Source organism: Phyllobates terribilis, unplaced genomic scaffold (assembly GCF_046119375.1).
Source record: "Phyllobates terribilis strain yellow unplaced genomic scaffold, ASM4611937v1 Scaffold_2__4_contigs__length_985480577, whole genome shotgun sequence".
NCBI lineage: Eukaryota > Metazoa > Chordata > Amphibia > Anura > Dendrobatidae > Phyllobates > Phyllobates terribilis.
The window spans coordinates 363,018,772-363,042,869 of record NW_027362762.1 but is presented as its reverse complement, the minus strand read 5'-3'; the positions used below and the strand labels follow the sequence as shown (position 1 = coordinate 363,042,869).

General features: G+C 40.1%; 1 protein-coding gene across 2 annotated transcripts in view; it reads right to left on the bottom strand.

Moving 5' to 3' along the window:
* CFAP47 (cilia and flagella associated protein 47) overlaps positions 1-24,098 on the bottom strand; it is a 1,117,227-nt gene that overhangs the window by 616,941 nt on the left and 476,188 nt on the right. For both annotated transcript variants that reach the window (XM_073664712.1, XM_073664711.1), the window contains exons 41-43: positions 21,346-21,432; positions 9,676-9,731; positions 3,445-3,590 (exon numbers count right to left, since the gene is read on the bottom strand). In XM_073664712.1, the coding sequence (XP_073520813.1) occupies positions 3,445-3,590; positions 9,676-9,731; positions 21,346-21,432 (289 nt within the window). The remainder of the gene's footprint in view (positions 1-3,444; positions 3,591-9,675; positions 9,732-21,345; positions 21,433-24,098) is intronic.

The following is a 24,098-nucleotide window of genomic DNA, read 5'->3' as shown; positions in this document are numbered from 1 at the left end:
GAGGAGCAAAGGAAAGAAAAGTGCCCACTTTTGACCTGGTGACCAGTCCACCTTAAATATTCCATTTTTACTAACATAAATATGAGCTATACCCTGATCACGGAGAATGGCTTGTTCATATTGTATTACAAGGATAAACAGATAGAGATGTTCATACCATATCTTTTGATTGATGTACAAGGACAGGGGCATAATAATGAAGATCGCAAAGGGTGTGCGACTGCAACCAGGCCCATGCGGGAGGGCGGCACGCCATTGCCAGTGCTTACTTCAGCTGGATATACATCCAAGGATGCACATTCAGCTGAAATATATTAAGGCACAGAGTCCCGCTGGATCCCTGCATTGCAATACACGCTGCCAGCCAGAGGCCGATGGCTGACATCGCCATGCCCATCATGGGCGGGGCATTGCAGTGACACCATGCAGCACCCATGGCTGGCACGACAAAGTCAGTTGCCAGCCTTTGGTCTGGCGCTAGAAGAGGATGCCACAAGTCATGGCAGTGGTTGAAGGTAAGAAGAATTGTTTCTTTATTTTTTAAATGCGTTGGAGAAGTGTGAGGGTTTCAGGAGAAGTGTGAGGGTTTCAGGATGGGTGACAATACAACAAGAAGGGGTGCAGGATGGGGGTCATTATACTAAGAAGGAGCCCAGCATGGGGTATGTTATACTAGAAAGGAGCCGAGGATGGGGGACATTACACCATGAAGGGGCCCAGGATGGGGGTCATAATTACTGGAAGGGGACCAGGTTGGGACAATATTACAGGAAGAGGCCCAGGATGGGGGACAAAATATCAAGAAGAGGCCCAGAATGGGAAATTATACAAGGAAGGGGCCCAGAATGAGGGAGATTATACTGGTAACAGACCCAGAATGTGTGGTAATTAACCAAGAAAGGGCCAAGGATGGAAGTCATTATAATAGGAAGTGGCCCAATACACCAAGTGTCAATACACCAAGAAGAGGCCCAGAATGGGGGCCATTATTACAGGAAGGGGCCCACAATGGGAGATATTATACCAGGAAGTGGCCCAAGAAGGGAGATATAATACCAGGATGGACTCAAGATGGGGGACATTATTGCTGGAAGGAGTCTGAGATGGGTGATATTATTACAGGAAGGAACTCAGGATGGGTGTCAATATACCTTGAAGGGGCCCAGGGTGGGAGTCATTATACCAGGAAGGGGTCCAAAATGGGGCACATTATACCAGGAAGGGGCCCAGAATGGGGACATTATACCAGAAGGGGTCTCAGAAGGGGGGTCATTATACCAGGAAGGAGCCCAGAATGAGGGAAGAGATACTAGAAAAGGGTCCAGAATGGGTGAAAATATACCAAAAAGGGACCCAGGATGGAGGTCAAAGAAGGGGCCCAGGATGGGGAGCATTATACCAGGAAGGAGCCCAGGATGGGGTACAATATACCAGGAAGGGGCCCAGAGTAGGGGACATTACAGGAAGGGGCCCAAGATCTGACACATTATAACAGGAAGGGGACCAAGATGGGAGCATTATACCAGGAAGGGGCCCAAAATGGGAGACATAATACCAGGATGGGGGATATTATTACTGGGAGGGTCCCAAGATGGGGGACATTATTACTGGAAGTGGCCCAGGATGGGGAACATTATTATAGGAAGGGGCCCATGATGAACTACAATATTACAAGATGGGGGACATTATACCAAAATGGGGCACGTGATGGGGACATTACTACAGGAGGGGCCAGGATGTGAAACATTATACTAGGATGAGGACATTATACCAGGAAGGGGCCCAGCATGGGAGACATTATACCAGGATGGGGACACTATTACAAGATGGGGGACATTTTTACATGGGGGGAAAATACATATGTCTAGAATGCTACAAGGGCCCATACAACTGTCCAGAGAGACGCTTCCCGTGCATACAAGTCTGTGAAGCAGAACGATCTCACCCGCAGGTTAGCTGTGTGAGTGCAGGGAGGAGGGAGTGAATCGCAGACATGCTTTGTGCTTACTGCAGGGAGCTTGCACTGTCAGACTTGTGAGAGATAATACATTGTGCACACTGGGGGTAGGGAGTTGGGGGGCCTCATATGATGGCAGGAACTTCGCAAACTCGACCAGCTGATCGCCCACTACGAGGATGTAATGGAATAATGCCAGGGGGCACCAGAGAGCATAATTCAAAAAATAAAAGCTTGTTATCTATGGACTGGAGCATAACTTTTAATCACTATAATTTACAAAACTATTTATTTCCACCTTTTCTGCTTGGATAACTGTATTTTTTATGGTGTCACAACCCCTTTAATCTCCACCTTCCACGGCTGATACAATAACAAACTCCAGTGGTCAGAGTTGGACAGAGCTCCAGCTGAATGGAGCGGGGTCCGATCATGTGTACTGCCTCTCTATTCATTATTAATGGTAGCGCCAGAGATTGCTGAGTGCAGTGCTTGGCTGATCTTTGGTGCTGCAATTAGAATGAATGAAGAGACAATGCAAATGATTGACTTGCTGTTAATTGATACATTGCTATATATTTCATAGCATAATGCTGTTATTCTCTCTGAGCATTCCTAACAAAAATATTTAATAAAAAAAAACATTTGCATCACAAAAATTTTCCCTAAGGTATCTAACAAACTTCAATTGTGAGTGTCACGAGTGTTAAATAGTTTTTTTGTGACTGCTTCTGAATTGGCAATCAACATCGATGTAGAGTATACAGCATTAAGGGGCAATAAAAAATATATTTTTTTATTTTTTTTAGAATTATTCCTAAATTAAGTTGAATTCCTACAATTAAGTTATTCCTACAATTAAGTTGAACAAGGCAGAGAAGCATCAACTTAGCCCATTCCCTAGTTTAGGACAGTGGCCAATTCTGTTGTGTAAAGACAGAAAAAGGGCATAGTAACTCTTCAGAACTCCCAAAAACAAAAGCATTGGCCACTTTCTTTTAAATACCTGAGACCTCTTGGCACTGCCTCTCATGGATGTGAAAGCTGGTATGTAAAACATAAGCCGAACGAAGTAGCCTTGACATTCAGTAATAGCAGTAACTTCTATATAGCATTTGCCCTGAATTTCTGATTGATCAATTTCACAGCCAGAGCAAATGCAATTAAGTCTTGTAACAGACACTAAAATGAAAGAAAACTGCTATTAGGGCAAATAACCCTTACATAAATGGTTCTTCTAATTGGAAATCTCTTTCACAAGCCAGAGGGAGGATCGGATGCTTCATGCATTTCACTGGTGGTCATTGATCTGAATGCCCGGACGGTAATGGAATATGTATGTGTTCATGGCAATAATAGAAGCCGATCAACAGGGGTTAGATAGGCTAAACCCATGGTGATCAATAGGCTTCTTGTTAAAAGAGATGCACAGTATATACAACATGTCCTGCATTTCCATTGTTTCATAGCATTGTTTTAACCCTTACCTCTTCACTTGTGAATATAATAATGCAGTAGCGTTTTCCAAGTTCAAATGGAAGAAAAGTAACTTGCAAGTTAGCAGACATGCCTTCTTTTAAGAAAATAGAGTTTACTGGGCAGAAGTACTGACGTAGTGGATGTGACTTGTATTCTGTAAGCAACAAAGTGTCCTGTTATTGCACAGTATATAAGACCAGGTTATTACCACTTCTACCAATAAAGTGTTCTTGTCAAAAAGAAAAAATACACTAAAAGGGGTAATACAGTATATATAAATGGTCAGCTAACATGTGAGACATACACACTTTACAATTTGTAAATGTTATCAGCGTTTTAGAGAAAGCATTAAATGAAATGCGCGTCGGGGCTGAGTGGTTAGTAACTCTAACACATTAGCACTGCACTTTATAGATACTTTTATTATCAGATCATTTGGGCTCTGGTTTGGCCTATTAGGTTGATTTAGATGTTGTACCATAAATTACACACTGATAGCGGCATGAGCAATATATTTATATGTACCTCATCTGAGAATAATTATGTATTTGCTGATCATTATTGTACCTTTTTCACTTGTTGCCTCTTTAAATTACCTTATCATTTGTTCTTAAAATTTCTCAATAAAGCTTTTGATATTTTATTAATTTTGGTGGTTATTGGTTACTCCATTTGTAACTTATTATAATCAATATATTGTATGGGACTACTCTACCTTATATATTCCCTGTGGGGGAAACGGTATGATGTATCTACTGTATGATGTATCTACACTACCGTTCAAAAGTTTGGGGTCATTTAGAAATGTCATTATTTTTGAAAGAAAAGCACATTTTTTTCAATGAAGCTAACATTAAATGAATCAGAAATACACTCTATACATTGTTAATGTGGTAAATGACTATTCTAGCTGCAAACATCTTGTTTTTATTGCAATATCTACATAGGTGTATAGAGGATCATTTCCAACAACCACCACTCCAGTGTTTTAATGGTACATTGTGTTTGCTAACTGTGTAAGAAGGCTAATGGATGTTTAGAAAACCATAGAAAACCCTTGCACAAGTATGTTAGCCCAGCTAAAAATGGATTGGCTGATTTGAGACCCTATAAAATTGACCTTCCTTTGAGCTAGTTGAGAATCTGGAGCATTACATTTGTTTGTTCTATGAAACTCTAAAAATGGCCAGAAAAAGAGAACTTTCATGTGAAACTCGACAGTCTATTCTTGTTCTTAGAAATGAAGGCTATTCCATGCGAGAATTTGCCAAGAAACTGAAGATTTCCTATAACGGTGTGTACTACTCCCTTCAGAGGAGATCACAAAGAGGCTCTAACCAGAGTAGAAAGAGAAGTGGGAGGCCCGCTGCACAACTGAGCAACAAGACAAGTACATTAGAGTCTCTAGTTTGAGAAATCGACGCCTCACAGCTCCTCAACTGGTAGCTTCAATAAATAGTACACGCAAAACGCCAGTGTCAACGTCTACAGTGAAGAGGCGACTCCGGGATGCTGGCCTTCAGGGAAAAGTGGCAAAGAAAAAGCCATATCTGAGCCATATCCTGGCTAATAAAAGGAAAAGATTAATATGGGCAAAAGAACACAGACATTGGACAGAGGAAGATTGGAAAAAAGTTTTATGGACAGACGAATCAAAGTTTGAGGTGTTTGGATCACACAGAAGAACATTTGTGAGAAGCAGAACAACTGAAAAAGATGCTGGACGAGTGCCTGACACCATCTGTCAAGCATGGTGGAGGTAATGTGATGGTCTGGGGTTGCTTTGGTGCTGGTAAAGTGGGAGATTTGTACAAGGTAAATGGGATTTTGAATAAGGAAGGCTATGGCTATGTGCCCACGATGCAGAAATGAAGCAGAAAAATTCTGCAGCATTTCTGCATCTCCCTGGCAGAAAAAACGCATGCAGATTGTGCATGCGTTTTTCCTGCAGAATACATGCGGATCCACATGCGGATTCACATGCGTTTCCGCATGCAGATTGACAAGCGCTTTCCAGGTGATAGCATCACTTGGAAAGTGCTTGACAACTAGGTCACACTGTATAAATCCATGCAAACAGCATGGATTTATACAGTGTGAACCGTAAAAATTAAAACAAATAAAGCTATACTCACCCCCGAGGCCCCGGTGTGTGCAGCAGCGCTTGTTCCTGGCTGGTTCCCGGCTGCCGGCATATCGCGAGGCAGAGCGGTGAAGGGCCTGCGGTCACATGACTGTGACGTCACCGCAGGTCCTCAAGCGATGCCGGCATTCAGAGAGAAGCCGCCGGACAGGTGAATATAACTTTATTTCTTATTTTATTCTTTTTTTACAGGTAGAATGGTACCCAGGTCTGGATGAGAGTCTTCTCTTCTCCAGAACTGGGTACCATCCGCACATAGAAACGCATAGAAGCCGCTTGTAGAAATGTACAGTCGCGGTTTCTATGCGTTTCAATACAAGTCAATGGCGGGAGTTCCGCTGCGCTACCGCAAAATTAAATGACATGCTGCAGATTTTTGTACGCAGCATAAACGCTGCGGAAAAATCCGCAGCATGTGCATAGAACATGCGGAATCCCCTTGGGGACCATGGGGTGCGGATTACCTAGCGTTTAACAAGCGTTCACGCTGCGGAAATTCCGCAGCATAAATGCTTGAAAAACGCTACGTGGGCACCCAGCCTATCACTCCATTTTGCAATGCCATACCCTGTGGACAGCGCTTGAATGGAGCCTATTTCATCCTACAACAGGACAATGACCCAAAGCACACCTCCAAATTATGCATGAACTATTTAGGGAAGAAGCAGGCAGCTGGTATTCTATCTGTAATGGAGTGACCAGCTCAGTCACCAGATCTCAACCCCATTGAGTTGTTGTGGGAGCAGCTTGACCGTATGGTACGCAAAAAGTGCCCATCAAGCCAATCTAACTTGTGGAGGGGCTTCAGGAAGCATGGGGTGAAATTTCTCAAGATTACCTCAGCAAATTAACAGCTAGAATGCCAAAGGTCTGCAATGCTGTAATTGCTGCAAAGGGAGCATTTTTTGACGAAAGCAAAGTTTGAAGGAGAAAATTATTCTTTCTAATAAAATCATTATTTCTAATCTTGTCAATGTCTAGACTATATTTTCTAATCATTTTGCAACTCATTTGATAAATAAAAGTATGAGTTTTCATGGAAAATACAAAATTGTCTGGGTGACCCCAAACTTTTGAACGGTAGTGTATGTTCATAACTCATAGGATTGTATTGTATTACATAATAATGTTACAGTTTTTTTTGTTTTGCCTAGGTTTTTGTGTTTGCTATAAACGGTAATAAAGATTTTCATTGTAAAAATGTAAGGAAGTGCAGTCCATCTTTTGTCTGTGTCTTTCCTCTTTTTTTTAATTACATAGGTTTATTTAATTTACTTTCATAAAGCCATTAATTCCACAGCACTTTACAGACATTATCAGCACTGTCCCCATTAGAGCTCACAACCTAAATTCCCTATCAGTATGTCTTTGGGTTGTGGTTGGAAACAGGAGGAGTCCCATGCAAACACGGAGACAACATACAAATACCTTGCAGATATTGTCCTTCGTTGGATTTGCACCCACGACCCCAATGCTTTAAAGCAACGGTGCTAACCACTGAGCCACTATGCTGCCCATTATAACTTATTATAGGTTATAGTTTGATGTCAAGGGATTTTTGTCTACTTTCCACCTTAAAATGTGAATTGTCAAGATGTCCTAACATGATAAAGTCATTATACAGATTGAAAAATAAAAAAAGCTTTAGTTATCATCACATGGAATGACTTCTACATTAGTAAAAGATTGCTTCAGATATTGTATTGTATATTGTTATATGTTTGATGAATCTATACCTCAGTTTTCTAGATTAGAGTCATTGTACTATGGTCATGGCAAAAGGTGTTGGCACCCTTGAAATTCTTCTAGAAAATTGAGTATTTCTCCCAGAAAATTATTGCAATTACACATGTTTTGTTACATACATGTTAATTTCATTTGTGTGTATTGGAACAATACAAAAAAAAATAGAGAAAAAAAGGCAAATTAGACATGATTTCACACAAATCCCCCAAAATGGGCTGGACAAAATTGTTGGCACTTTTCCAAAATTGTGGGTAAACAACTTTGTTTCAAGCATGTGATGTTCGTTCAAACTAACCTGTGGCAAGTAACAAGTGTGAGCAATATGAAAATCACACCTGAAACCAGATAAGAAGGGAAGAATTTTACTCAATCTTTGCATTGTGTGTCTGTGTGTGTAACACTAAGCATGGAGAACAGAAAGAAGAGAAGAGAACTGTCTCAGGACTTGAGAACAAAATTGTTGAAAAATATCAACAATCTCAAGGTTACCAGTCCATCTCCAGAGATCTTGATGTTCCTTTGTCCACAGGGCACAACATAATCAAGAAGTTTACAACCCATTGCACTATAACTAATCTCCCTGGACGTGAACGGAAAACAAAAATTGATGAAAGGTTGCAAAGCAGGATAGTCCGGATGGTGGATAAGCAGCACCAATCAAGTCCCAAAGAAATTTAAGCTGTCCTGCAGGTTCCGGGTGCATGAGTGTCATCGCGAACTATCCGTCAACATTTGAATGAAATAAAAGGCTATGGCAGAAGACCCAGGAGGATCCCACTGCTGACACAGTGACATAAAAAATCTAGACTACAGTTTGCCAAAATGTACGTGAGTAAGCGAAAATCCTTCTGGGAAAGCGTCTTGAGGACAGATGAGACCATGATAGAACTGTTTGGCAAAGCACAACATTCTACCACAAACAGAATGAAGCCTACAAAGAAAAGAACACACTACCTACAGCGAAATATGGTGGAGGTTCAAAGATGTTTTGGGGTTGTTTTGCTGCCTCTGGCACTGGGTACCTTGACTGTGTGCAAGGCATCATGAAATCTGAAGATTACCAAAGGATTTTAGTTCGCAATGTAGTGCCCAGTGTCAGAAAGCTGGGTTTGTGTCAAGGTCATAGGTCTTCCAGCAGGAGAATGAACCTAAACATACTTCAAGAATCACCCAGAAATGTATGCAAACAAAGCGTTGCAGAGTTCTGAAGTAGCCAGCAATGAGTCCGGATATAAATCCCATTGAACACCTGTGGACAGATCGGAGAGAACTTAAAATTTCTGTTGGGAGAAGGCACCCTACAAATATGAGAGACCTGAAGCAGTTTGCAGAAGAAAAGTGGTCCAAAATTCTAGTTGAGAGGTGTAAGAAGCTTGTTGATGGTTATAGGAAGTGATTGATTGCAGTTATTTATTCCAAAGGGTCTGCAACCAAATATTACATTGAGGGTGCAAATTTTTGTGGTTTTGTTTGAAATTATGTCCAAGTTGCCTTTTTTTCTCATTTTTTTGTGCTGTATGTTTTATATGGTATTATGGCTTTGGCATTTCAATGCAACATTACATTATTATATATTATCATTTTGTGTTATGTCCAGGCACAAAAATGCTTTAATATCTTGTTTTGAATGCAACGCAAATGTTAAACATTATTTATACCATCCCTGTACAGCACTGTGGAATACGTCTGTGATATATGAAGTATCATTTACTATGAAAGGGGTCACATACCTAGTATATATCCCTTCAAAAAAATACTTGTTGGTATAGAACAGGGGCCTGTAACCTGTGGCTCTCAGGCCTGTGATGTGTGGCTTGCAACTGTCTAACAGCTTGGTACATTAGCACCAGGTCTAACAAACAGCAATGAAGACCAGGTCTCCAGTTGGTGACTGTTCTATGTAACCCAGTACAGAAGAGAAGATGTGGATGCGCATATACTGAGTGGAGAGATAAATATGTTAAACTGGATAGGATGATACTGCTAGATATAGGAGGCTGCTTGAAGCGGAATACGATAGAGTGATGAGAGTGCTTGATGCGCGAATACGGAATGGGGGTAAGGTGCGGACCACTTGATGCAAGTATTCTGCGTTTATGGCAAGGTGGCACAGAGTCTCTGTGTGATTTCTGTGGGGAGAATTTTTGGCTGTCGTTATACCGGTAATAGGGGGCACTGGATGTCACTATGCTGAGGGTTTTGCATGTGGCTCATGACCAACTGAATGTGGCTCTTCGGTTAAGAAAGGTTGGGGACCACTGATATAGAACATGCTTATAATCCACTAGGTGTTAGGTGCTATGGATCTGCAGTGATCTGTTTAATAGGGTAAAAGCTGGACATATTATACCTTGATCCTTTGAGTCACAAATCACCCTAGAAAGATCATGATCTGTAGAGCTGACACTGTAAAAAATGAACACTATAAGTAAATAATACAACACCAGGTAAATATTAATAACATTAATACTTTGTCCAGTTTTGCAATATTTAAATAACAAAGAGTTGCTTAAATCTTAAGTAAACTTAATTAAGGAATTCATCAAAATTGAACGCCATTCCAAAAATCAAGTAATGCTGAGAATACGACACATGATAACTGTTGAAAGTAGAGAAGCGTAATAGTTTCTCAGGATCACTCCTAATCCTTTATCATGAAAAACATTAGATGGTGTATGCTATCGGTTTCATTAAATTGTATTTGTAAGAATGGTACAACCGGTAAGCACATCAATCATGCCCCTACCTAAAATGTCACACGCAAGGCTTCAATCTAATGCATGAGTAACTGAGCTCTTCACCGTCACCATCATAAGTTTGTCAATGATAGAGAGGAACACAGGGCACAGGCTGGGGACTGCAGAACCACCCCAGAGGCTCGTTGCAACCTCCCCATCTCATATATGGCAAGGCATTCTCAGCTGCTGGACACTTTAGCCAACTGAGGTATAGCCCAAACATGTGTTAAGTCATTATTTTATTTAAATTGCTCTGACTCCTTTGGAATTCTATATGGTGACAAAGTTCTGCATTCGAATGATGATATTTCCCTGATTTTATTTTATGCGGTCCAAGCTCACATATGGTCAAAGTAACTGTAGCAAAGAAATGCAAGACACGTGTCGCCACTAAGCAGTGGCTTCCTCAGGGCCCCTTTTATATGTTTTGCATTTGCTCCCAGGAATGTCAAGTTATTCTTCTGGTGGGTTTATAATGAGATGTCGAGGAATCAATTCTGGGAAAGCTGAAGGCTTTATAGTAAGGCTGAAATACTTGACATGTGAGCCTACACAATTATTGTTTTGTAAAGGGCACAAATCTGGCTGTAGGGAGTGGTGTAGAGCTCATTTGTTTCCATAAACAGTGACTAGACACCTATTAGGACTCATAGGAAAATAATGTGTACTACTTGGGGCTAGGCTTTTTGTCCCATATTTACTTGAAATATTTATAAGAACAATTCAGGGATGGGCTGGCGGGGTATATCAGGTCTTTCTTTACTGAATAAACTAGGAGGTGTCTTTACTGAACAGTATATTAATACCATATCAATATCTCTACTATCTCTGTATGTCATGTGCCATTAACTTCGTTTGGAGCTTATAAATCTAACTATCATAATTAACAACAAAAACATTTTGTAGAAATGAATTAGGCTATGTGCCCACAATGCAGAAATGCTCCGGATTTTTCCTGAGCGTTTCTGCATCTCCCTGGCAGAAAAAAATGCATGCGGATTGTACATGCGGATTGTACATGCGGATTGTACATGCGTTTTTCCTGCCAGGGACATGCGGATGTGAAGCGTTCTTCACATGCATTTTCGCATGCGGGTTGTCAAGCGCTTTCCAAGCGATTTTAGCATCACTTGGAAAGTGCTTGTCAACTTGGTCACACTATATAAATCCATGCAACCGGAATGGATTTATATAGTGTAACCGAAAGAATGGTAAAAAATAAAAAAATAAATCTATATTTACCTTCTGATGGCCCCCGGTGTCCTTGTCTTGGCTCGCCGGCAGCTCGCGGTAGACTAAAGGACCTGCCGACGTCAGCGGTCGCGTGACCCGTCACATGACTAAATGACATCACCGCAGGTCCTTGAGTCCACTGCGAGCTGCCGGCAAGCCGAGACAAGGACACCGGGGGCCATCAGAAGGTAAGTGTAATAATTATTTTTTATTTAATTCTTTTTTTGACAGGTACTATGGTACCCGGGTCCAGAGGAGAGTCTCCTCTTCTCCAAACCCGGGTACCATCCGCACATTGAAACGCATGGAATCCGCATGCACAGATGCAGTGATGCGGATTCCATGCGGTCCAATGCAAGTCATTGGCGGCGAAAACGCCACGCTTCCGCAAAATAATTGGTAGTACTGCGGATTTTTCCACAATGATAATCCGGAAATTTCCGCAGCATGTGCAAAGCACATGCGGATTATCATTGGGGAACATGGCAGACCTTCATGGCATTTTTTAAGGGTTTCTGCAGCGGAATTGCACTGCGAAAACGCTTAAAAAACGCATAGTGGGCACACAGCCTAATCGTGTACTATCTATAGGTTTTCAGTGAAAGCAATTTGTGATTAAAGTAATTATCGTTGTTGTTTCCATACTTTATCCAACTATACACTATGAAACTATAGGAACCTGAGTTACCAATACCGATATCATTGGGCCCATTATAGGAAATGATTCCCTTAGCAGTTGTACTTGGTATGCTCATGTAATGTACAGCTTTAAAGGGAAGCTATCACCAGAAAATGACCTGTTGTTTAAATCAGGTTTTTGTTTTACAATTTTTATAATAAAATAAAAAGTAATTTTACAATTTTCACACCTGCCACTGGAACTTTTTTAGACTCATACTTCCTGTCGTTTCAGGAAGAATTTTCATCAGGTTCATTATCATCAGTATCAGGAATACAATAAGAGATAACATCTCAATACACAAGTAATAACACAGGATCCATAATTCACAATAGGTGCTGACTCTGCTCCTCTTCCATTCACAATGAACAGATGCTTCAATACAAAATACAGGGTCTAAGTCTGTTTACTGCTGCTAATGTACAAATGGATTTCATTCAACAACGGGAAGTATAAAAGAATGGGTTAGAGTCTGTTGATTCTAGCTATGTACATGTGTTGTTTCCTGAAACAGCAGGAAGTTAAAGCCTAAAATAGCCCCAGTAGCTAGTGTGAAAATTGCAATATTTCCATTTTTTATTTTTAGTACACATTGTGATATAAAAATACTATATTGCAAAAAAAATAGCATTAAACTTATCACAAAACCTGTTTTAAACAAGAGATCATAATCTGATGATAGGTTACTTTAGTAATCTTTTTATCATTAGGCATAACAGCAAGATCTAGTAGATTTGGGAACCAATCTATACAGAAATGATCCTAGTCACAATAGACGGGCTGTTAAAGATAACATTTCATAACATTTCACATGCTAAACTGGCCACATCATGTGGCTTAAGATTTGAATAAAACCTATGTTTATTTTGTTATTCATCAACTCCGCATCTCCATTGCAGAGATATTAGCTGCCATACTTTATGTTCATTTCCACTATAATAAAATTCGATCTCAATCATAGGAAACGTCACACAGGAAAAAAAAAATAAAATGCCCCTGGAGAAGCTTAGAACAGATCTGTGTGATCTGGTAAGTGTAATGTGTCTAACTAGGTCACACAGATCTAACTACTGGTACATGCTGAGGATAGCAGGTCTGTGTGTCATGGCATACACCGCTCGATCTTTTCCAGGTATCGGGCAATAATGTCCCAGTACCTGAAATAGATGTAGAGTGGTGTATATGGCATGCTGCAGCTCTCATCTCACAGCACTGACAATATGAGGATAGGGAGATGAAATCAGTTCTCTGTGTCATTACATTCACCTGCATCTATCCCAGACAAGCAGCTCTGGTCTCCTCCCAGCACTTGTAATTACAGATAATGCAGAACTGTTTATGTAATGACACACAGCTCTACTCTCCTTCCGTGTAATCAAAGTGGGAGCCAGCAGTGAGATCTGTGTGACCTAGGGAGGAGAGCAAAGCTGTGTGTCACTATATACACTACTCTGCATTATTTCCCGATACCTGGGATAGATGTATAACGGTGTATGTTATGACACACAGTTCTGCTCTCTTCACAGCACTGGTAATCACAATAAGTGAAGTTAGTAAGATCTCAGTGTGACACATCAGTCAACCATATCACACAGAGAAAGCCTTTTCTGACCTTCTCAGGGTTTTATTTTCTTTGTCTTAAGCTGCCTGATTATGTTTGGGCAATCTCATACAGAGGAAAAAGTAAACACCTCCGGAAAATAATTTCTATTAGTGTCCCTTACATTATAGTGGAAATTAGCATATAAACTTAACAAGCTAATATCTCCGGAGATGAGAAATAAAATAATAACAAATATATTTTATTCAGCTCTTCAACCATTTTATCATGATGTGGCCAATTTAGAATGTAAAAATGGTGAACAGTCTGCTCTCATGGAGTTATCTCTTGCTAGATCATTGGGGTCCTGTTGTAGTAGAGGCTAGCTAGAATATCCTGTGGGGTTGTCCATCTTTGGGTGACCACCTGCTTCTAGGACAGCAGTCATTGCCACTGCTAGTTTATGAAATGTGGTCAGGGAAAGTGGTTCGGGAACAACAGTATAGATACATATTGAGTGTTTTACCAACTTTAACACTAGACAGTAACATCTTTCAGGTTTACATCTATATCTGATTTGGGAAAGATTTTGATTTAGAACTGGAGTCAAAGCCATGCGTTAAAGAACACCTTTTCTCTTTGTACATGAGCTCTACATTTCTCATCCTATTATTGATGCATATAGCTGATACCATCTAAATCACTGACATACAATTCACTGTAGAACTGGATTTACTCACAGATGCTATGGTTTACCTTATCTCACAATTGTACAAACAGGAGATTACCTTTGATAATAGCAGTGTCAGAACAGTGCCAATTATAACATGATATTTCTTTAATATTAATGGTGAGCATCAAGCCAACAAATATATTCATAATTGCTTTTGCATCTTTTTTTATCTAGTTTTGTGCATTTTGCATCTATTTTTTGACTGATTGAGCTCATCTATTCATTTGTGATTTTTTTTAATTAATTTTTATGTGGTTGTAATTTTTTTAAAAGAAGCACTCTTATCAAAATTTTTATCCTCTTAATATATTGCAATCATCATATTATATACCACTGTGCACTTACAATTGCTCATTTTGCCTTTCTACAAAGCTAATTAATCTTTTTTCCATTAGGTATATGACATCATGTGGCTAGAAACTGATTATCCAAATCCTTCTAAGCTATATGTAGAAACAGGAGGTCAATTTTCCCTGTATGACTCATCGGTTACAGCAAAAGTCAATGGTAGGGGGACAAGGGAGCACCTGGATTAGGAGTTGAAGAGGGGAATGATTTCTGCAGGCACAAGACACTTCCTATTTCTACATAGAGCAGAGAAAAGAAAAATTAACTGGGTAGAGACCAAAAATGAGCAATTATAAGTACACAGTGCTATATAATATGACGACTGCAATATATTAAGAGGATAGAAACTTTAATGGAAGTGCTTAAGGGTATGTGCACACGATGCAGAAATGAAGCAGAAAATTTCTGCATCATTTCTGCATCTCCCTGGCAAAAAAAGGCATGCAGATTGTGCATGCGTTTTTCCTGCGGAATACATGCGGATTCACATGCGTTTCCACATGCGTTTCCGCATGCAGATTGACAAGCGCTTTCAAGGCGATTTTAGCATCACCTGGAAAGTGCTTGACAACTAGGTCACACTATATAAATCCATACAACCGGCATGGATTTATATAGTGTGACCCGAGAGAATGGTAAAAATAAAAAATACATGTATACTTTACCCTCTGATGGCCCGCGCTGTCCTGCTCAATCCGTTCTCCCGGCTGCCGGCAACTTTGAATTGAAAGACCTGCCGATGTCAGCGTCACGTGACCCGTCACATGACTCTGACGTCAGCGCAGGTCCTTCAACTCACTGCAAGTGCCGGGAACCAAGCAGGAGCGCTGCGCGGGCCGACAGATGGTAAGTATATATATATTTTTTATTTTATTCTTGTTTTACAGCTTTTTTAATGGTACCTGGGTGTGGATGAGACTCTCCTCTCCTCCACACCCGGGTACCATCCGCACATTAGAACGCACCAATTACGCAAGCACAGATGCAGTCTTGCGGAATTGGCGCATTCTAATGCAAGTCAATGGCGGCGAAAACGCCGCGTTTACGCAAAATTAATTGACATGCTGTGGATTTTTGAGCGCAGCGTTTACGCTGCGGAAAAATCCGAATCATGGGCACAGCACATGTGGATTTCAATTGGGGAACATTGCTGCCCTTCTACCATGCGTTTTTAATGCGTTTCTGCGGCGTTTACGCAACTGCAAAAACGCTGCGGAAACGCATTAAATACGCATCGTGTGAACTCAGCCTTAGGCTTTATTTTTACCATGCTGTTTGCATGGATTTATATAGTGTGACCTAGTTGTCAAGCACTTTCCAGGTGATGCTAAAATCGCCTGGAAAGCGCTTGTCAATCCACATGCGGAAACGCATGTGGAAACGCATGTGAATCCGCATGTATTCCGCAGGAAAAACACATGTACAATCTGCATTGTGAGCAGGTTTAGGCTTTGCAGATGTTTGTAGCTTACAGATCAATTGCAACTTTAAAAAAAAAAAACACAACATTTTTGTGCAAATGTGCTCTAATCCCCAGAGTGGATTTTTTTGTGTGGAATTTTTGCGACATTTTGTGAATCACGCGACTTATTGTGCTAAAAAATTGCAAAAAAAAAGGTCAATGAAAAAAATAAAGACTATTTTGGAATTTTGAAGAACTTGTCAGAATAAACGTCTATTCTACCACAAGAAAAAAATAAAAGTGACTTAAAAAGCAAATTATGAATCAGGGCCAGACTGGATTAAGTTTTGTCATTTCTCAGTGAACAGAATCAAGATTGAGAGGCATGATCACAGTAAAAGATTTTATTAGAAATCTATATCATTACATGTTTTATGAAAGCATCCTATGGTGTGCCATAATCTTAAGCCTAATACAGATCAATTATATAAGCACTTATTTATATTTAATGTGAGAATCTACTAATATTTCATAAAACACTATTACTAATTATACATTTCTTACAAGCAGTCCAACCAACCAAGCATATAAGCAAGGTAAAAAGGATCTTCTTAAGAAAAATCTCTTTTGGCCACGTAGGGAAAATGCAGCTGATTTTCCAATGCATATTCGCATGCAGAAAATCCACTGCATTTACAGTGCCCTCAGCATAGTGCATGTAATTTTAAGAAATCTTATGCACGTGCTGCGAATATTATCCAGAGTGTCAATTTACAAAAACTGTCATACCCTTTGCAATACAGAGGATGAAATGTGTGCACCGTATTCACAAATATCACTGCAGGACTCACTGAGGGAACTCTGCTGCAGAAGGTCCGCAGTAAATATGTTCTGTGGTAATGTAACATAAAGGGGTTGTATACATTGAAAAATATATCAATCTTTAAAGGGGTTGTCCAGTCTTAGGCTACAAGTCTTCAGTCAGTCTATGAGACATGATGTGCTGTGAGGACTCTCTGGTGTCAGATCTGGCGCATGACCGCAAGTATGTGATTTGCATATATGAGGTCACGTGCCGACTAGATGTGCGCAGTCTCAGTCAATACAAGCGTATTGAGCGAAGCCGGACACCACTAGTTGGAATGTTACTGGAAATATGCAAATCACATACTTGAGAGCACGCACCCGCAGCTTGCAGCGCGGGCCCTACAGAATCCTCACAGCGTACAGTGTGCACGATGTGAGGATTCACAAGTCTGCAGTCACATACCGTGACTGCAGACTTGTAGCCTAAGGTCAGACAACCCCTTAAAGAAACAGACTTGTCCATTGTCAGTGTGTTTTATGACATGATCCCTGTACCATATATTTACAGCACTGTGCAGAATGTTATTCAGCCAGTGCTGTAAATATGTAGCACAGTGTGGGAAGGTGTTAGAAGTGTTCATGGGCTCCTCACCAGTGTAAAGCACCTCTGCCCATACACATTAGACTAATGATGGCTGTATCAGTTGAAAAGGATCCGGCATGTCCAATTTATGTTGATCCCAGAGATGTCTGAGCATCTCTCTTATAGAAAACACAGGAGCACTAAGCAGAGTGAGTGCTCCTCTGTATGGGAGAGACGGCTGAGATAGCTGCCCACTGAACCATCGCTCAGCCAACAGCTCTCTAAAGTATATGAGGGGCCTTACTATCCTCACTAATATACCATAAACCTATTTACTCATATTGTTCCATCTACCTCTACTAAGCTGATAATTTCTTTTCATCCTGAATAGTCTTTTCACATATATAAAAGTTCAATTTACACCATTCATATTTTGCAATTTTATATAGTACTTTTTTCTAATGAAGGGTAGACATTCTTCTAAGAGGCATTATGTCTTATTTACAGTAATTAGCGTACCTATCCTAAACCTTATCGGAGGAGGAAGAACAGATCATCTTTAAGTGTTGTATACAATAAAAATGACTTTTCTAAGAGCATTTATAGTTTATTGCAAAAGTAAAATTTCTGAAGAATAGACTAACAATCCCCAGTGAAATATCAAAATAATAGAGGCATAACTTGCTGATCCTGGACATAATCTAAAATCTGTGACAGAACCACCACCTATTTGCCATTTATTATACTGGTGTCTTCTTACTGTATATGGAAGGGCGGACTGCTAGCCCTCTGAGGCTTTAGAGCTTTGATTGCAAAGATACCTGGCACGAATCATTAAGGGATTCGTGGCAGTTCTGGTTGCTGGAATGTAAATGTTATTTTTCCCTTTGGTCCAGCAAGAGTTAATGTCAGTTTCTTGCTGGCAAATTCTTTTTGTCTGATCAGCTGATGTTGGTTTGTAACCACCCCCAGCTCCCTTTAAATAGTTACATGACCCATCAGCTGACCGTCGGTTATAGAGTTAATTCTATGCAGACCAGCTTAGTGTGTGGAGCCCTCCTGTGACCGCGGTGGAGCCGCTGTAGGAGTTCTGTACCCTGGTGCCGTTGTTGGAGCTTTGCTGCAGATTTGGAGCTTTGCTGCAGATTCTAAGTTAAGCTGTTTTTCTTGCTGCCAGTACCTTGTTTGTCATCTTACTCTGTGTTCATTACCTGTAGTGACAAGGCTAGCGTTTTTGTTGGCCAGTGCACTAGCAAGGGCTAGTTAAGGTGACAGTCAGGGACTAGGCACGTGATGGCGGCGGGGGGGGGAGGACCATTGTAGGGCGTTAGGGGAGCTAAGGGACAGACACAGGTTGGTGTGAGAAGGTGTACCATCCCTCGCTCCCTACCGTTAGGGCCTTCCTCCCCCTTTTCCATCCCGTTGTATTTTATGTTGTGCCGTCGGTCGGACATCGTCATGTCCAGGCGTGACAATACCTCTTGCCCCCAATAGCCACTAAACATGCCTGTATAGTACATAATGAAAACCATAATAATACACTCCATTACCAAAAGTACAGGTAATCAAAATAGGAGTATACTACTAATCACTATTGGCAAAAGCCTAATGCAGTAATTCAATTCCTACGTAACAGAATATAGCCACGTTTACCACCGTACTGTCGAAAATTCTTTAATGCCAAATAAGAAGTGAATAAAGATTGCGACTTCATGATCCAAAAGAATATTTTTCAAATCTATTTTTAAATGTCTACTTGGGATAGATTGAATGTGAATTATTGCTCTCAATGTAACACTTCAAGTAAGTTTGTGAACAACAATGAATTACTCAGAATTACAACTACGATAAAAATTATGATTCCCTTGTTACTGACTATACTTTGCAAATTTTGCCTTTGCCACATAAGCATAATGATGTGTCTACAAATATAATAACCCAGTGAAAAAAATTGTGTGAATTAATTCTAAGTGGAAATCTAAAATGAAAAACAAAAACACCTTATGCCTTAATTATTAATATAGCAAAGTAATCTATCTTATAGGCAAGAATAAAAAAAGTGCGTTATTATGTGTGGCCTCTAGTATTTCTTTAGAAGACTTGCTCCAACCTAAAGCCGGATTTACACATCTGTGTTTCACGGACTGACTGCAGGGCTCGAGTCCTGACCCAAACTTCATATAAGCCTATGAGTATGCTCAAACTGGCCTACAGGGCATAAGGTGAATACCCCAGTGAGTCCCTGTGCATGAGTGGGCCCCCCTCCCACCTACATGAGCAGTAGTTGGAACAATACAGATAATTCATTATGTGTAGACATCATTCAATTAACTAACTACCCACTTTACTATTATAAAGAACCAAAAATACATTTGTAAATGAGGATAATGAAATATTTGCATGTATCTAAACAGTGAACTCCCAGAGTCAATGCTACTAAACCCTAGTCCAACACTGCCTATGAGGCTGTTGAGTTAGGGGTAGGAGATCCATGGATCACGGCTCATATTCAGATGTCTAAATCCAGCCTAACAAGCACTTTTCAAGCCCACCTATCAGCCAGGACCTGGTGATCAGCTGTCATCTCCAAGTGAAATTGGGACAAGTCACATCTTTACCCAAAAGTGTCCTGAGCAGGTGAAATATAGTATTGTATGGAAGCCATTGAAATGAATGGTTGTCCATGTAATATAACAATGGTGAATGCTCCATAAAGGTAATTACTGTTTGTACTAACTCTCCACTATAATAAGGGGAATATTGAATAAGAGACCCTCTGTATGGCTTCCATAATTTCCTGACAATGGCATGGACTATCACTAGAAGACAATTACAATTCTAATGGGGATAAAAGTGCCCCATTCTAGAGATTGGTGGGGTTCCATTTATTGGACCCCAACCAATCTAGAAGATATTAGCTATTAAGTAGATCATCAATATCAGATCAATAGGGAATTGACAGCTAGCACCCCCACCAATCAATTATTATCTGCAACCGCAGCCAGATGTAAACTCTGAACAAAACATCTGCGGTCAATGATTAGGAGGCGCTGCCGAGAACTGCACATCAGCTTCTGGACATCAAAGCCAATGACAGCTGATTGGTTGGGTTTTCGAGTTTAGGACCAGCAGGGATCTGATACTGACGTTCTATTCTAGGGTTTGGTCATGAATATTAAGTGCACAACCCCTTTAAAAATGAAAGCGAAATATATTAGTTGCTTAAAAGGATCCTAGCATCTACATGGGATATGGAGAAGCAGAGATGCCAGTATATGCATATAAGAGCCACTCTTGAGATAGGTGAAGATCACAGAGACAAGATTTACATAAATCCTACACTTATCCTCTATAAATACTAAAAATATCACATATGGGAATACGTTTATGACTAAAGCCCCCGTCACACTAAGCGAGATCGCTAGCGAGATCGCTGCTGAGTCACAAGTTTTGTGACACAACAGTGACCTCAGTAGCGATCTCGCTACGTTTGACACTTAGCAGCAACCAGGCCCCTGCTGTGAGATCGCTGGTCGTGTTGGAATGGTCTGGACATTTCTTTGATCGTTGATGCCCCGCTGGGTAGCATGCATCGGTGTGTTTGACACCTTACGAACGACCTTGTTAACGATTCAGACACAGAAACACATAGGCGTGCATCGTTATACAGATCGTTATGGGTCGCTGCATCACTGCTATGTCGTTGGGAAGATCTGACTGTTTGACATCTCACCAGTGACCACATAGCGACGCAGCAACGATCCGTGACAGGTCGTATCGTTGTCGGGATTGCTGTAGCGTCGCTTAGTGTGACGGGGCCTTTATCCTCTGGATATACCATAAATGAAAGACATGGGAATACCCCTTTTAATTTCTAATGTGCAATGATTAACTTTATTTAAAACTAGAAAACCCCTTTAAAAATTGCTGTACTAAGATATTGAATATGTACAGTACCTGAAATGTCTTTCATCTTTCAGTTTTGTAATTTCATCTTGGAAATTAGGAAACGATAAGTGGTTTGAAGTTTCCACTAAAATCACTCTGTAAGAAATGGCAAAGTTGGTCAGATAACAAAATAAATAGCACGGAGTAACTCAGGAATCCCTATTTCATCATAAAGTGATGCTCAAAAATATCAGATGACATATTAGTCTGAGAAAACAATTCTTATACGATTTAGGATGCTGTAAATCTTTGGCTACAAGTTCAGCTTGTATTTTAAGAAGCCATCACATAAGATATTTTTTTCAAATTTGCAGCAGTCAAATAGAGCTATAATGTTCAGTGGAAAATGGTTAAAATGCATAATAATAATCATATTAGTGGGTGTGTACATCATACCAATGTGAGCGAAATGGTATAAAACTGTCTGCTAAAGAATCATTTGCAATCTGAAAAAAAACCATTAGCATTAATATTAGGCTTGAGGGAATGTTAAGATTTCAAAAAGGCCTTTGTGCTTTTCCAATTAGACTCAATTCAGAAAGAAATCAATTAAATGTTCCTTTTATCATAATAGTAATAGAATGCTAGAATTCTCAGCTATGACAATACATGGATATACTGAGTATACATAACCTTACTGATCGCCACAACGTGCAAAATATTTGTAGAAGTGCTGTATCATGAAATATTTTCATTACCGCTCATTAGCGCTTGTTCTCTTGTACAGATTTCAAATGACTCTTAATGAGCACTAACGGCTAATGCAACATGCAGAAAATACAAAGCTGACATTTAAAAACGTTTATATATTTCACAAAAATGTAAATGCAGGGAAAGAGCAGGTTATTTCTGTAGACTATGGGTTTGAAGAATATGTTCACACAGTTTCTTGAAGTTGATTTTTTAGCCTGAAAAATCCACATTAGAAAACAGCATCAAAAAACTTTATTTTAATGTGGTTTCTTTGGTGAGGATTTTGACACATTTTTTTTTGTGAGTGGAACCTTTTTTTTTCTTCAATTCATTAACTAGTGAAATTTGGACAAAAATCCATGTGAAAAAAAACTCAGAATGTACCCTAATTGACTAATGTGCTCTGTAAAAATAAAAAATGTACATGGATTTGGTGATATGGTCAACAAGGCAAGATATGATAAAGGGGGCCTTCTTCTGAAGCAACAGATTTAGGCATAGGGATTTTAGTAATACCATTACTTAGAATCGCAAGAGTAATACAAAATATAAATCTAATTAAAAAAATAAATTATAAACAGGTACATTTTTAATTGTAACAGTGTAGCAATAATAAAAACGGTGATAATAATAATACATTTGTGGGGCCCTGTCCCAGTTAGTTAGTAAGTTAGTGTAGTGTTAGTGTAGCGAGTACAATTGGGGTAGGGAGATAGAATTTGATGGACCTAGGTCTTTATTCAATCTATATTACTATGTTACTATGAGGCCACACTTTATGGTTCCATATGTAAGGTATAATTTCTATCATTTCCACCTTTTTACTCCTCTCACTGCTTTTGAAAAGTGGCAAGAGAAGTGGCTAGGTTTAGCAGAGGACAGAGGATTAACAGAAGCCCAAAAATGTATTATGCTTAAAGAGGTTCTCCAATAATCTGATCGACCTACAGTACAGACCAAAAGTTTGGACACACCTTCTCATTTAAAGATTTTTTTGTATTTTCATGACTATGAGAATTGTACATTCACACTGAAGGCATCAAAACTATGAATTAACACATGTGGAATTATATACTTAACAAAAAAGTGTGAAACAACTGAAAATATGTCTTATTTTCTAGGTTCTTCAAAGTAGCCACCTTTTGCTTTGATGACTGCTTTGCACACTCTTGGCATTCTCTTGATGAGCTTCAAGAGGTAGTCACCGGAAATGGTTTTCACTTCACATCTGTGCCCTGTCAGGTTTAATAAGTGGGATTTCTTGCCTTATAAATGGGGTTGGGACCATCAGTTGTGTTGTGCAGAAGTCTGGTGAATACACAGCTGATAGTCCTACTGAATAGACTGTTAGAATTTGTATTATGGCAAGAAAAAAGCAGCTAAGTAAAGAAAAACGAGTGGCCATCATTACTTTAAGAAATGAAGGTCAGTCAGTCTGAAAAATTGGGAAAACTTTGAAAGTGTCCCCAAGTGCAGTTGCAAAAACCATCAAGCGCTACAAAGAAACTGGCTCACATGATGACCACCCCAGGAAAGGAAGACCAAGAGTCACCTCTGCTTCTGAGGATAAGCTTATCTGATTCACCAGCCTCAGAAATCGCAGGTTAACAGCAGCTCAGATTAGAGACCAGGTCAATGCCACATAGAGTTCTAGCAGCAGACACATCTCTTCAACAACTGTTAAGAGGAGACTTTGTGCAGCAGGCCTTCATATTTAAATAGCTGCTAGGAAACCACTGCTAAGGACAGGCAACAAGCAGAAGAGACTTGTTTGGGCTAAAGAACACAAGGAATGGACATTAGACCAGTGGAAATCTGTGCTTTGGTCTGATGAGTCCAAATTTGAGATCTTTGGTTCCAACCACCATGTCTTTGTGCGACGCAGAAAAGGTGAACGGATGGACTCTACATGCCTGGTTCCCACCATGAAGCATGGAGGAGGAGGTGTGATGGTGTGGGAGTGCTTTGATGCTGACACTGTTGGGGATTTATTCAAAATTGAAGGCATACTGAACCAGCATGGCTACCACAGCATCTTGCAGCGGCATGCTATTCCATCCGGTTTGCGT